This window comes from Embiotoca jacksoni, unplaced genomic scaffold, assembly GCF_022577435.1.
Source record: "Embiotoca jacksoni isolate LCO1_2020_lvr unplaced genomic scaffold, fEmbJac1.0.p SCAF_11, whole genome shotgun sequence".
NCBI classification, from domain to species: domain Eukaryota; kingdom Metazoa; phylum Chordata; class Actinopteri; family Embiotocidae; genus Embiotoca; species Embiotoca jacksoni.
The window spans coordinates 15,394,991-15,409,932 of NW_027185241.1; the positions used below are offsets into that span (position 1 = coordinate 15,394,991).

The window sequence follows — 14,942 nt, forward strand, 5'->3', positions numbered from 1 at the left end:
GTGTTTCTTGAAAGCCTTATCCCAGCAGGAGGCGTCAGTGGATGTGTTGCCAGAACACACTGTAACTTCACTGCTTTATTAATAACTTTAATGCTTTGAAATAGAGCTCTGAGCTAAAGCTGCATTTAACATATTTTGCCGCCATTAGAACAATTCACATCTGAATCTGCTGTTCTGTCTTTCCAAGGCTGTGTTGTATGTCTGTTTACTCACTATACACTGTTTGCTACAGTAGACTCACTCGTGATTAGAGCAGACAGCTTTTGATACTTTCCAAGACTATTTGGATGTTACTGCTATATTATTATGCGCCAGATATGTGTAGATATTATCTGAAACGGCAGAACATCTGCACGTGTGTGAAACCAGGGACACCAGCATATTTATTTTTGGTTTGGTCTACGTTATCATGAACGTATCCTTTTGCAGTTTTCAGTTAACACTTTATACCACAACATATTTTGCAATATATTCTGCACTGTATCCACCTTTGCAAGCATGATGAGGACTCCAGCTGTATCTATGCTGTTGTCTAATAATTTTCAATATATTTATTGAGAATTAATGTTACTCATTCATCAAAATACCCTTCGTTTTTTAAAGCGGTGGTAGCCCTTCCATTGTTGTTACAGCTGACATGCAAGTATTTCACAAGTTACTTAACGTAATGTATTTCCGTCAGCTTAGACTGAGCAACAAAACTTTCTTGAATATGGTACCGGCCTGAGTTTTAATAATAAATGGTGAGACCCTTCTGCTCAGGCGGAGGAGACGAGACACTGCACACTCTCAATGGATTACAAAAATCCTGTTTTTGAGTTCATTTTATCTCAACCGTGTGGTCAGACAGAAGTGATTTTATAGCTCTGTTTCCATACAAAACTATGACAACACAAAGACTACTTAGATTTGGACTGCATCATACACATGTAATGTCTCTTCTTCTTCTTCTTTTGCAATTTTAACAACACTTTCCCAAGACAGGAAAACTACATCACTTGAGCCTATATGGTTCTTTAAGTTCAAATAATTTTAAAAAGATGACAACCAACATATTCCCAGATATTTCCGTGTTGTGCAGTAGGCTTGTTATGATAGGTAGTGATTTCATATGGCTCTTTCTTTATCAGGCAGTAGTTCAAAAAATAAATGTCATGATTCGACTGGGAAATTTTGCCAATCCCCACAATTTTACTGCAAGAAATCACATCAAACTGCAAATTCCATTTACTTTTAAGAACAGCTGCTTTAAAATTGATTGCTTCTTATCACAACAATCACAACCTCTGCAGAATCAGGGGGGGGACTGATGTAGTGGACAATCTGGACACAGCTCCAGTCTTAGTAGTTCACTCTGACATTGGACACAAACAAATAGGAAATAAAGAGTTTTTTCTGTTTTCTTCATGAACAAGTTTGTAAATTGACCCGCTCATTTTGAGAGTGTATCTCTGCAGGATTAACTGTCCTGCCATCTCCAGAGAACGCGTGGCCGCTGCCCTGCTCGCCCGGTGAGAGTGAGAGTTAAAGCTACCTCATCTCTGTGCCTGTTTACACAGGAAGAGGACGGGGCAGAGCCAGGTCACAGACTGTTTGCTGCACAACTCTGACTTTCTGATCACATTGTCAACCTTGTGAGTGCAGGACATTAAATGTCAGGGAAAGATAGGAGTATTAATGATTGATGAGTTTGTTCCTGTATGTACCGTGAGATCTATGTGATCTCGTTGCTGCCCTTGGGCGCAAACCTCGCACCTCCAAAATGTCAGCTTTTCAGCTGAAACAAAAAAAAAAGATGTTTTGTTATTTCCTGAAAGGAGTTTTTTGAATTTTAAGGGTTTCATGGGCCTGGAGGGTGGTAAATTCCAAGTGCAACCTTCAGGTGTAACTAAAACACAGCAAATTAGGGTCAATATGCTCTTCAAGTGACAATGATTTGTGTTTTGTTTTGTTTTTCATTTATTGTGCAATAAGTTCATCTGTGCTCAGCTGCCGAGGCGCGAACAGAGTCCCCTCTTCACTGTCTGAAATTCCCCTTTTTTTCTGCATAGATTAGCCTACAAGTGTCTGAGTCAGGCGCTGTTTAAACAATGGCATTTCTAACACTGTTCCTATCACCTTGGAAACGCCATGGCAACCTGTGATCTGAGAGGGCACAGTGTGGCTCAATTAGCACCAGCCGTATCTCACCACACTCTTCCGCCAGCCCAGTATCTCCATATTCTGTCTCCTTTCATGCAATAAGTGACACAAATATACGAAGTGTTACAACACTTTTTATGTCAACTTTGCTTTCCAAGTAGGTTTTTTTTTTTCCCCTTTTCTTCTCCCGGTGATGGATGCACATAGCAAGTTCAACAGTTGTGCTTCCAGAGAACATTAAGAGAAAGATGAACAACCGTTGCCGTGTGTAGTATGGGCAGTAATTATCATTCATGATTTAGTACTTTTGGATGTCCATCCCACCTCTAAATTATTTTCCTTTTTTATTCTGTGATTGAACTCAAAGAAATCCCTTCAGTCTCTTGTTTGAGCTCCTTTGTCTTCTCTGTCTACTTGCATGCTGTGATGGGAGGAACTTTTCACTCCCACCTTTCTTCATAGTTTTGGTTTAATTTTAAACCCGAGCTGTGCAGCTTTTGATAAACATATTGGCTAAATACCAAAAAAGTAACGTGAAATGTGTCCCTGTGTTTTCCAGGTATTGTGTCCAAGTCCTTTGAGTGCCGTCTGAAAGGCCAGGGTGCTACATTTGTGGAAGCAGAGTCCCCAGAATCCCCTGTACACAGGAAGGACTCATTTGAGGCGTCCGGCCACGATGAGCCCGTCCAGCAGGTCATCATCATCCAGGGCTACGGTGACGGGGAGGTGGCCATCGACCAGGCCCTGGAGGAGTCGGCCGCCGCCACCCTGCAGACGCTGGCCATGGCCGGCCAGGTGGCCGAGGTGCTCCACATCACTGAGGACGGACAGGTCATCGCCTCAGGTAGGGAAGTGGCATCCGCGGGGGCCCATCTGGCCGCAGGCAGCACCCAGTATGTGGTGCTGGAGTCGGGGAAGGCCAGAAAGGAGCTGCGGGCGGTGTCCAGAGGTGGGGTGGCGGTCGCAGCCGCCGTGGGACAAAGTCACATAGTTTCGGAATCGTCCACTGCTCTGGACGCTCTGCTCAGCGCAGTCAGCGAGATGGGCCACCAAGAGGAAATACAAGGAGAGGCAGCCGTCGTCCACGAAGTGTTGACCCCCGAGATCGCTGCTGTGAGAAGTGAGGCGCAGATGGGGGTGAAACAGGAGCACGAGGAGGTGCGGGTCATCCAGCAGACCGGCCAGGAGGAGATGCAGGAAGTGTTGCAGCTCGCCGCATCCCAGATGATGAAGGAGGGGCTCACCCAGGTCATCGTCAACAACGAGGGAACTCACTACATTGTGACCGAACTGGACAACTGCACCCTACAGGTGGAGGGAGGTGTGTACGGCGAGGCTGCAGTAGGTGACGGGGAGGTGCAGCAGGTAGAGCAGCAAGCGGGAGACGAGATGGTGGTGTATCTGGATGGCGCTCCTCATGATATCGTCCTGGAAGGTTAGAGGAGAGAGAACTTACTGAGAGGTTACCTCCATTCATTTCAGCTGCCCCGTTGAGTTCAGTCACAGCCTGCGTCAGACCAAACGTTTGCCCAGAAATCCATCTCTCGAAGTCTTCCTCGTTCCCGTGTCTCCTTTCATTTCACAGGCTCGGCATCACTCGTGTTTTCTACGATCCTCCTCTCGCGCTAAGCTAAACTCAGGTTAAACATCACTTATTTAAAGGGAGAGTGAAGGAAAGCAGCTTTGATGCTAAGTGAGCTAACATGCAAACCACACAACCACAAAGACTATATTACCGACTTGAATAATGCCATGCAACGTAAGTAAAGGAATACTTCCTGATGAAATATTTTTTAAAATGCATCGAATGTGCTGAGATTTAAACGGCTCATTATAAAGGAAATATGTATTTTGCTCTGTAGAGGCATCGACAGATTTGATGCTTCTTGCTTTCCTTGCGTTACGTCTGCGTATTTTCACCTTAAGTTTTGTTTTGCGATCCAAGAATTTTGCATCCTGTAGTTTGACACAGTGGTTTCATTTTTGTTTCTTTCCATTTCTGTAGTGTATTATCAGTTGTGATCCAGTAATTTGATGACTCGTGTTCGAGTGAATTGTTTTATTGTAACAAAATAGGAGTTGTCAACACTTTATCTTTTGGAAAATCTGTTCAAAACCTGAATTCAGTTTTATTTCTGAATAAAGATTGAGCCTAATTTTTAACCAGAGTACCCACGTTTTTGTTTTTGGTAGTAGTTGCTTTTAATTGTCACGCCAAGCTCACATGTCAGCATCAATACTACGATTCCATGTACAGTACGGCACCATCATACAAGCAACATGCACATACATGCATTAACTGATGAGTCCCATCACGCTTTCTGATCACTAACGCAGTCATTATCATCACCATTATCATTATCGTCATCATGATCACCATCATCCTAATCGTCATCCTCTCCTCTCTTCCCCCCATCAGGCCCATTCTCTTCATTGCGTACAACACGCTCATCCTTTTTTCCTTCCTCCCAGCAGTATTCAGCACCGGAGGGAGAATCAATATTCATTTAGGCCCATACACAGGCTTGCTTTCTGATGGAGTGAGTGGGAGAGCAGTATGACGGCTGCAAACACAACGGCCAACTGCGGAAAGTAGAGAGAGAAAGCACTCGTACACACCGAGGCCATCAAAAGATCATCCCTTTAGCACACACACACACACACACACACACACACACACACACACACACACACACACACAGACGCAGCGCACGCAGAGCGAGAAGGTGGGCTGAGAGAGAAAGTGGTGGAGGAGTGGGCAGGAAAAATGAGAGCATTACAGATGGATGTTGAGAGAGGTGAGGCCAGAGAGAAGTGAAAGAGCAGTGAAATCCACAACCACACAGAGAGAAGGGAGCCTGTAATTTCACACAACACCTGTCTGCCTTTCAGCCTGTCTTTGTCTCCTGATCCCAGCCTCATGTTGCATTTATAAACTCACACAGTCTTTTCATGCTCTTTCTCCCTCCATTCAGCAAAGACGGGCGCATTTAACAGAGGTCACGTTCTTTGTGTGAGCATCCATACGCGCTGGTGAGAACCAAAGTTTGTCAACACCCACTGAGTGGTAAAGATTTAATTCCTCACATTTGCAGAATATGGTTGGTTTATTATTTTTTCGTTCCAAGATTTATATCACAACAACAGCAGTATATGTGTGGTGGTGTGAAAGGGTTCAATATATAAATACAAAAAAATGTAAAACATTTTAAGATGAGCTACAGCATGGATTGAAGTTTGTGCTTTCGAACCGTTTGGGACTGCGATGATCTTAAAAACGAGCGACTAGGACTGAATATAGTAAAAAAAAAAATCTTTTAATACTGGTACCGATACCTTGACTTAGATACCGCTTCCTGAAAGACACTTTCCTTCGATACCAATTTGATCAAATTTATATTAACAAAAAGGAAACTAAATCAAGATTCACAGTACCAATCTTTAGTTTTCATGCCCTTTAGAAGGGCAGAGTGTTACCCAGGTTGCTTTCTGTAGCAGCAATTTACAAATGCTCCCTAAATGCCTCACATGCGATCAGTAGACACTAGCTAGCCAGCTGCACACAGAGAAGCCTCCAGTTACTGGGTAATGTTTAAAATGAAAAAAAGGTCAATTGAAAAGAGTGAAATATTGTAATGTAAATACATCTATCTATTTCAGTTTAAAACGGGTGATTTTTATCGATGCAATTGGGCTGCCCAAGTACAGCCTATAGTGAACTGTCTATTGCCTCACTGACACTGGTGAGATTTACTACTGCGTAAGCTTAGCATAAGTAATATATCAAAAATGTATTAGTGTGGATGCAGGCTAGGTATCGAAATTTGGTACCGAATGACAAGACATTTGTCGATACTAGATAGTGTTGAAGCAATACAAGCGGTGCCCTCAGTATCGAAGCCCTACTTGTGCCATATGATTGAATGTGTTTATGCGGAATGACCATGTCAACCAAAGAGAGACTTTTATCTTAATCATCAAAGATTTGAAAATGTAAGAAAAATAGGACAGATTGAAGGAATTTGTGATAAAAAATCAAAAGATATTTCATGTAGTATCGTGTAATTTCTGCTTTTCTATTGTTTCAATCAGGTTGTGAATCTTGCGACTTATTTTCTGACTGGGTTAAAAACTGCTTAAAATAATCCGTTGTGGATGGAGGTACTGGATTCTGTTCATGAAATAAGATACTGTATTTATTTTGTTGGGTATATATTGATTAATTACAGTATTATTTTGATTATTATGTTTAGATGTGCTGTATAACAGACTGTAAGTGTTCTGTATGTGTTTGACTACTATGTGAACGTGGTGAGTAGTGTGTAATACGGTACAACTTAACCTAAAAGCCTGAAATGTATGACATCTAATAGACCCCTATATCTATGTATATAATACAGTATGTACTTTAATATTGCAGCATCCTGTGTTACAAACAACAGTGCGTGACCTCAGTTAAGCGTGGCCCACGTCCTCCATAACATCCCCATCTCTGTGTGTTTTTTCTGTTTTCCTGTGAATAGGAATGTCTGTCTGTGCCCATGCTTGAACATTATTCAACATGTCTCTGAGTGATTGTGTTCTGTATTGTGTGCATCTCCACCCTCCCCCTGTATCTCCCTAATCAGACCTGGATGGCTCATTATTAACTGCAGCAGGCCACTCGTGTGACATGGAGGAGGGAGAAATTAGCAGCTGTCATCCAGTGATGAGTTCATTTCCTGACAGGCCTCTGCTCCGAAGAGTCCTGCTGCAGACGACCAGACGGCTGATGGAAACCTGCCGCCGACGCTTAATTGGAGAGCCGGAAAAGGCCAAGGGGGGAAGGAGGGGAGAGGTAAGAATGGAGAGATCGGGATAAAGAAGTGGGAGCGAGGACATTTTCTTTTAACAGAGTTTTACAGCAGGAACTTGACTTCTTTATCAACAGTAGCTACTTTGTTTTTGCAGAGAAAAGAAGCATCAAAAAGTAGTTTGAAGATACTTTAATCTACTGCTTATTTACCAGTTGCAGATAAATATTTTTTTATACAAAACATTTTTATCTTATAAAATATATTGCAATGTAGATTACCACCCCGAACTTTAATTGAAATTAGCTCAACGTTCAGATTAAAATGCTGCTTACATGTTAATATAAAACCTCAAACTATTGCATTACTGTATGTAAGTATTATTACATTCACAATTTCAGCATTACTTTTACTTTTGATACTTTAAAGCAGATATAATCAATAATTGATATTAGCTGTGTACAACCTAAAAGTGAGGTGAACCACGTGGCTAGGGTTGGGAAAAGCTCCTTTTTTTGGGTTAAAATCTCTTAATTTTACGTAAGTAACATAGATACGTCAAATAACTAACATGTATTATGTAAGTTAAATCATTACGTTATGTGCGTAACTTACATCCACGTTGACTTTTGCTTTTTCACTGAATCGAGCATCGCTCATGTGGATGAAATTCCCGCGTGGTCAGACGTGCAAAGCGAGGCAAATCGTGACACAGACACAGTATCCCTTGTTGTCCGGCTTCAACACTTGACTACTTGTGCCGTACGTCGCTCATTAGGATGAACTCACAGAGAATTATCAGTCCATTCTGCAGTTCCCTTCAGGTTTTCATTGTCCTTCATCTATTGTTTTGGTTGCCTGGCCTTCGACTTTATATATCTGGGGCACTTTTATCGCTTTAATGCTATTAAAGCCACAGCAGGAAACCACGGTAAACAACTTGCCTAACGCCAGGAGACAGACACGGTTAGTGACTCACTGGTGAACATAGCGGAGCATTTAATAGCTAAACAGTCAGATGTTGATGAGGAGTTGACGGAGCCCAAAAGCAGAGTTTAAAGAAAGTTGCGCTATATAAGTCAGGTGGCCTGGAACATCGCTCCAAATCAATGCTAATACTGCTTCATAAGTTCACATGAACAACTTCAACTGTGATAGAAGACTCATTTATGACAGTTTTAAGTATGTTGCTAAAATCCACACCTGGAGTTCCTACTTTTCCAGGTTTCAGTTGTAACCTTTGCTTTTTTTTTTTTTTAATCACGCCTGGTTCACTCTTAAAACAGAGAAGCAAAACCTGTTGGCCTACTAGGCTATAATTCATTCATATTAGCATCCGGCAAGTGAAACTGTTGGTGCTAAAAGGTTAATGCCCCCATACCTTTATGTTGATGGCAGGATATTTACTAGTAATGTGGTATTTTTGACATTGTAGCACTTAAAGTGTCTAAATACTCCTGAAGCCTTCCACTGGCTCAGGGGAAGCGGAGTGAGCGCAACACAGTATGTTGAACTCACACTCTCACACTCTCACACACAGAAACACTAACTTGCACTCCCTCCCGGGGGCAACGCTCATCACTCTCCTGGGGACAACAGAGAGGGACAGGAGGGCGGACGGTCCTTCTCTCTCTCTCTCTCCCTCTGTTTCCCTGAGTATGATAAATATGGCAATTCTGTTTAGTCGCCATCTATAGAAAACATATCAGCCTGGGGATCATTTTCTTAATGTCTCCACTATTAGTTTTGGTTTCCCTTTGGCGGTATTAACATGCCGGCTGATATGCTCTGTTTGTGTGTGTCTGTGTGTGTGTGTGTGCGTGACCGTGTCCGTGTCCGTGTCCTCGGGGCTCCAGGTGCAATTCTATTAAACCAGACTTGTTTGTTTATTTCCTGTCTGTCTCCTTTTACACGTTCCCCGCTTGCTAGAACCTCAGATCCTGGTCTGTACATACACCCATGCTAACGATAGGCTACATACAGTTGCACGTACAGCCAGAATCCAATGTTTGTTTTTGTCGTTTTTGTTGCTGTAAATCGATAGTTGTTTGAGGCAGAGGTGGAATGCAGGGGAAGCCACGGTTCAGTTACGGTTCATCTCTTCCATGGGAGTTATTATGGGAAAGCGGGTTGAGGGTTGCGGGGGGGGTGCGCGGGGAGCCCTGCATGGCTCTTCTCCCTTTCTCTTACTTTTCCTATGTGGCTCTGCATTTGTGTCTTTGATCATGTTAATCCCTGCCTAGCGCCCACCCCCCCGGTCTCCCTGCCATAGACTCGCTGCCACGCACACCTCAGCTCCTGACAGAAATTGACAGCCCACTCTATCCCACACACCCCCTCCAAAATGGCAAGCATTCTTCATTCCTCCATTGAGCAGCTTACCCTAACCCCAAAAAAAGAATAAAATAAAAACACTAGGCAGGCAGGAGAGCCCATTGACAGTCTGCAACACTTCATTAGGGAGAAGCAGTGATTGAAAAGCGATCTGATTATCTCACTATGATGAGATAGCAACGTTTCAACCTTGAACCAGAGACAACCGTAAGTGCTTTTTAATTAGGCACACAACACCGAGGAATAGCACTTCAAAACATAAAATAGAGGGAGTGAAAGACGGAGTGTCTCCAGCAGAAGGGAAAGTAAATGATGAGGCAGAGTGGATCAGTGGGAGGCCTATTCCCTCTGCCCTTACAAGAGCATCACTTTTTCAACACCACGCACATCATAGAAGAGAAACTTGAAATTGAATTGAGCCGAAATGTTCTCAAAACAGTTCCAGTTTAGTTTCTTCCCCATTTAGATTTACAATATTTAAAATCCTATACACCTCTTGAGGGTAAGAAAATGTTGTGCCTTAAATTTGCGCTCTTGAATTAAACAATTTGACATCGTCAATTTTATATCAGCGGCCTTCACAGAGTCTCATTCACATGTATAGACTCTGAGAAGCTGGCACGCTACCCTGCGCCAACACGCCACTCTGTTTAAATAGCAGATCTTCACTGTCAGCCTGCGATAACACCTTTTTACATAGCTGCTGCAGCCATCTGCTTCATGTCAGCACTGCCATATAGGGGTTAATTCTGTTGGTATATTCATTTTAGCAAAACAAACAGCGTGACAGATGAAGAGAGGGAAAAATATTATATGATTTTCTTGATTCTGAAAATATGTCATGATAAAGTGAAACTTTAATGTTTTATTTGGCAAAAAAAATGGGTCACTTCAGCAGTAAATATTACAAGAAGCAGCAAAGAGAAAATAACAAACTCTACTAGCACTGAAAATACCTGTAAATAATGCAACCGAATGAAGCAAAGAGATCAGAAGTTGAGTAAAATTAGGATTATAAAGTTTATCATGATTCGACTGCACTTAATTTTCACACTTGAAGCCAGTTGCTGGGTGAGAATAATGGCTATGTTATGGCAACGCGACAGTATTCTTCTTAGTTCTGTTAAAGAAAATAAAACAGCACACTCTGACATCAGTATGTTAACGATCATGTTATGATCATGATTAGCAGATGTTTGCCGCGTTGTTCGCCAGCTTAGTTTAACCTGTTAGCACACTAACGTTTGCTAATTAGCACTAACAGCTGATACAGGCATTGGTTATAAACTACAATATTGGGCAAACTGAAGTTTGGGGGGGGGGGGGGAGAACACTTGTTGACAGAAACACAAATTCAAGACATTCACAAAGTCATAATGATTCATCCTCGGGGAACAATATATTTCTACCACATTTCATTACGATCTATTAAAGTGTTGCAAAGATCTTTCAGTCTGAAGCAACATTCATCCAATGTTGGAATTTGTCATTATCTGAACCAAAAGTGTGGGAACAGAGAGGGTTGTGTGCTTCTCACATTGTGACAAACTTACAATTTGTGATAATGGGCTATATGCCTACAGATAAAACTAACTTGATTGCTTTGACACAACCTCAGCAAGTATCATACCTGCTGTTTCCTATCCTGTTATCACTAAACTCAAATTTACTTTACGGATAGAATCTGTTCAAGTCATTGCATCCTAATTGTTGTAGACCTCGGGTTAATTTAGAAACCAGTGGAGCAGCCTTTAACCAATCGGCACTGACCACTATGACCCTCCCCCAATGACTTAACTTGTTAGTCGATTTATTCAAGATTGGAGATTCTTTAAACATATCACATAGGATATTTTCAAAGTTGATTGGTTGAGATCACAACCCAATTCAAATGCTATTCATTTCTAAAGCAGGCTGAAATGTTTTGCATGGAAACAAAGCTGTTGGTAAGTTTACAGTCAGATTTGTCCTGTGGATTCATGTAATTACTGTATACCGTATGTGGACACGGCAGAAAACGTACCCACTAAATGTCCAGACATCCCACCAAAGGAAAACACTTTTGAACGTTCATAGATATGTCAGATTTCAGATGAACAAACAGACTGCTCTTACAACACAACTCTGTTTTCATTTATTACACTTACATTCCAGACCGCTTGGCTTATCATCAGAGTGTGAAATGTTCATAAATGGGCCCATGTGCGTCAGCATCTGTACTATTAAAATAATGTGACTAAGACACGAACGTCAAATATATCTCTGTGCATGAGCAAAGTTTGATTGTGCAGCCGGCTTTTCCCTTCGTCATCCCCTGTCACGTCTGTTACTTTTCTTTTTCTGTCTCCTTCTTCCTTCTCCTAATGTACAGCGAGGAAGTGAGGCCTCAACTCTCGGGGTGATCTCATTTGCTGGATTGAGTTTTAGTGTCACCGATATTGGATTAGATGTGATACTACTCCTGACTGCAACTGGAGAAGTGCAGTCCCAAATTTATGGTGCTGCCAATGGGTGGTGTCTGTGTCATTCAACAGGACTCACATTATTGGCTAATTCCCTCATCCCCGGTGATGTGGTTGGCATTTCAGTTCTCTAAAAAAAAAAAAAACTACATTTGAGTGTAATGTTCTCAGAAAAGAGGACTACGTCAGTTGCGAGGATTTATTCCCAAATTGATCTTAAACATATCTGAGCTTATTATAATTTCTCCGGTTCTCTCGTAGCGGAGAATTTCAAAGCAGGACATAATTGCGGTGTGCTTCCTTCCCAGCCACCCTGACCGTCTGCCTTTTAACCATCTTGCATGGCGAATTCAGCCCCGCATTTGTGAAGTGTAGCCCTGGGAGTCCCCTAGTGGCCCCTGCCTTGCTGTAACAAGCATGGGGGGCCCCTGTGGTAAGTGCTCTCTGGGGACCCCGGCTCTGATCTGGCCGTCCCTGGGGCCCTGTTAATTCCTGCTCCGCTCAGAAAGCCTCGCCACTCTCCACTGCTCTCCTCCTGCTCCTTTTCATACTGCGCTCCTCCTCTTCCTCAGCCACCCGTCGTACTCTCTCTGTCTCGCTCGTTCTGTTCTTTATGTAGAAGGTACGCTGTCAACAGGGAACACGGCCAGTCTCATTAAAGAGCTGGTGGAAGTTGTGACTGTGACAGAGATGTGCAGATCAGTGGCAGGGTGACGTCGTGGTTTGAGAAACAGTCCGTTAACCAAACCCGGCTGATATTCGGTTGAAGTATGATGTTGAATTTGCTGAGCATTTCTCTGAATTCCACCCATGTCTGACTACTCTGCAATGTAGGTATATAAAGTGGCTAAAGTAGAGGTGTGGAGGTTGATAGGTAACACATCACACTTTTATACAAGAGATTGAAGTTTGGGTAGAAATATCACTAACTTTGATCTTTCCCATCAGCGATATTTCATTTCCTGCAACCATAGTCTTAGCTCATCTTAACCGTACGGGGCTTGACACATGATTACATAAAAAGCAAGAACTTCAAAAGAATCACAATTGACTTAAAACGAACAAACCAAAAGATTGCAATCAAACGTTACCTGGGGTTTTGTCATACGATTTCAATGTTCATGTCTGGCAATTCAACCCATGTATTACGGGTTGAATTGTCTGTCCACTACATGATACCATGTCAGTGTCACGTTTCACTTTGCCTAGCCATGAAAAGTAAGGTAACCAGCAAAAACTCTGTGGTTAGGTGCAGGAAAAACTACGACAAAAAACCTACTTGGTTTGGGTAAAAACAAAAAAAAAGGATTTCTTAAAAAGAGGTCCGCATCGCTTTCTCATGGACTCGAACACTGGTCTCCTGGGTGAAAGTCCTACTTGAACTTTATCACTTTTGTACTTCCTCAAATGACCTCCGTCACATGACCTCGGTCACTTGACTTGCATCATACAACCCCCATCTTGGCACCGTGGCCATACGGTACGTGCGTGTTCATGTTAGGCCGAGGCCGGGCAAAAAAATGACTGTTTTATAACAGAATAGTGTTTAATATTTGGGCTGTTAGCTTTGATTGAACTTGAATGTTTCCCCTCTGCCACAGTGTCCCTGAACATAACACCGGAAATGTAGTTCTACTAGATAAGGGAATCCTCTAAATGAGGCACAGAACGGCCCTCGTCATCTCCTTCCATCATCTCTATCTTTCTGCAAGCTTTTGTCCCCTTCCTCCCCTCCCCACCCTTCCTCTCTCCTCTTCTTCCACCCCTGCCCTGTGGTTGGGCTAAGAAGGGGCCGGAGCATAGGGGAATGGGGAGGTGGAGGGTCGAGGGGAGGAGAGGGGGGAGGCGTGTACATGCGGGGAGGAGGAGGAGGAGATGGGGAAGGGGGGGGGGGGGGCAGATCATGCCGGGCGACTCCACAGGAGTGATAAGAGTGAATAAGCTGTCAGCGTGGGCGTCGGATGGGCCTTATTGTTCATATTTAGATGGAGGAACAATGGCGGGGTGTCAGGCGCCTATAGTTCATAATCTGCTGATGCTGACCAAGTGTCAGTGTGATCCATGAGCACAGAGGCTCCTGAATCCTTAAGCAATCCCCCGTAGGAATGTCATGGGGGAGAGTACAAATGGGACAGCATCTGCCGGACTATAGATAGATAGGTATAGCAGAAGGGGAGGGAGGAGAGTGATCGGAAGGAGGGCAAGGAAAAAAGAAGAGGTAGAAACAAGGAGGGTGAGATGAATTCAAAGAGGACCAAATAAAAGGCATTAAAGCGGAACTTGCCAAAAGAACAACAGAGCCTAATTTTCTCTCTCCCAAAAAAAAAAAGAAAGAAAGCTGCTAATTGTGAACAAGTGCGGGGGGGAAAGCACCTGCGAGGAGCGAGCGATAGATGGATGGATGGGGGATTAAAGCGAAGAGGCAGGAGGGTGGAAGAGAAGAGGAGGAGGGAGAGGGAGAAACAGGGCGCTGATTGTGAGGAGGCCTTTAGCTGTGTGAGCTCCCACCTGCAGGTGAGACGGAGAGGAGAATGGGTGTCAGATTAGAAGGAGGCCCTGAGAGCTCCTTCCCCCACAATGAAGGCTTGATTCCGGGCAGGGAGATGCCCCCGAGACGCCGGGCGCACCCTGGAGCCGTCACAGCCTATCAGCCACTTTTCTCTACTCGTCTTGATCGAAACGCAACCACGCTGCCCTCGCACCGCTTCAGCTCTGACAGATGACAATTAACGGTGATTCTTTGATGGAGTTTTTTGAACAGATCTTATCAAGCAAGAGAATGTCTGTCTGTGTGTGTGTGTTTTGTGACAGAGCTTTGAAGAATTGTAAAGAGGCATGCAAAGCTGCACACACACACACACACACACACACACACACACACACACACACACACACACACACACACTCACACACGCACAGGCACACACTCACGTCACGTGTTTTGCTGGCGTTCTTAAATGTGTCACAATGAAAATGCCCCCCCAGGCATTCTTCATTTACTGTCACAACCATTAGACATGGAAGGGAAGAAAAATAAGAGATGGTATCAGTAACGCATGAGCTACAGTAATTAGCCTCCTGATGCAAGGATGTGTACGTGTTGGCGTGTGTGTGTGTGTGAGAGAGATGCACACAAACACTCACACACAAATAAAGTGCATTCTTACATCTGCTGAGGACCCTAATCAACAAGAGCTGTGTAAACTGAAAT

General features: G+C 43.3%; 1 protein-coding gene across 3 annotated transcripts in view; it reads left to right on the top strand.

The window, feature by feature from the left end:
• znf407 (zinc finger protein 407) overlaps positions 1–4,305 on the top strand; it is a 153,149-nt gene extending 148,844 nt beyond the window's left edge. For all 3 annotated transcript variants that reach the window (XM_069143325.1, XM_069143324.1, XM_069143323.1), the window contains one exon: positions 2,702–4,305. In XM_069143325.1, the coding sequence (XP_068999426.1) occupies positions 2,702–3,582 (881 nt within the window). In that variant the 3' untranslated portion in view covers positions 3,583–4,305. The remainder of the gene's footprint in view (positions 1–2,701) is intronic.
• Positions 4,306–14,942: the final 10,637 nt, after the last annotated feature.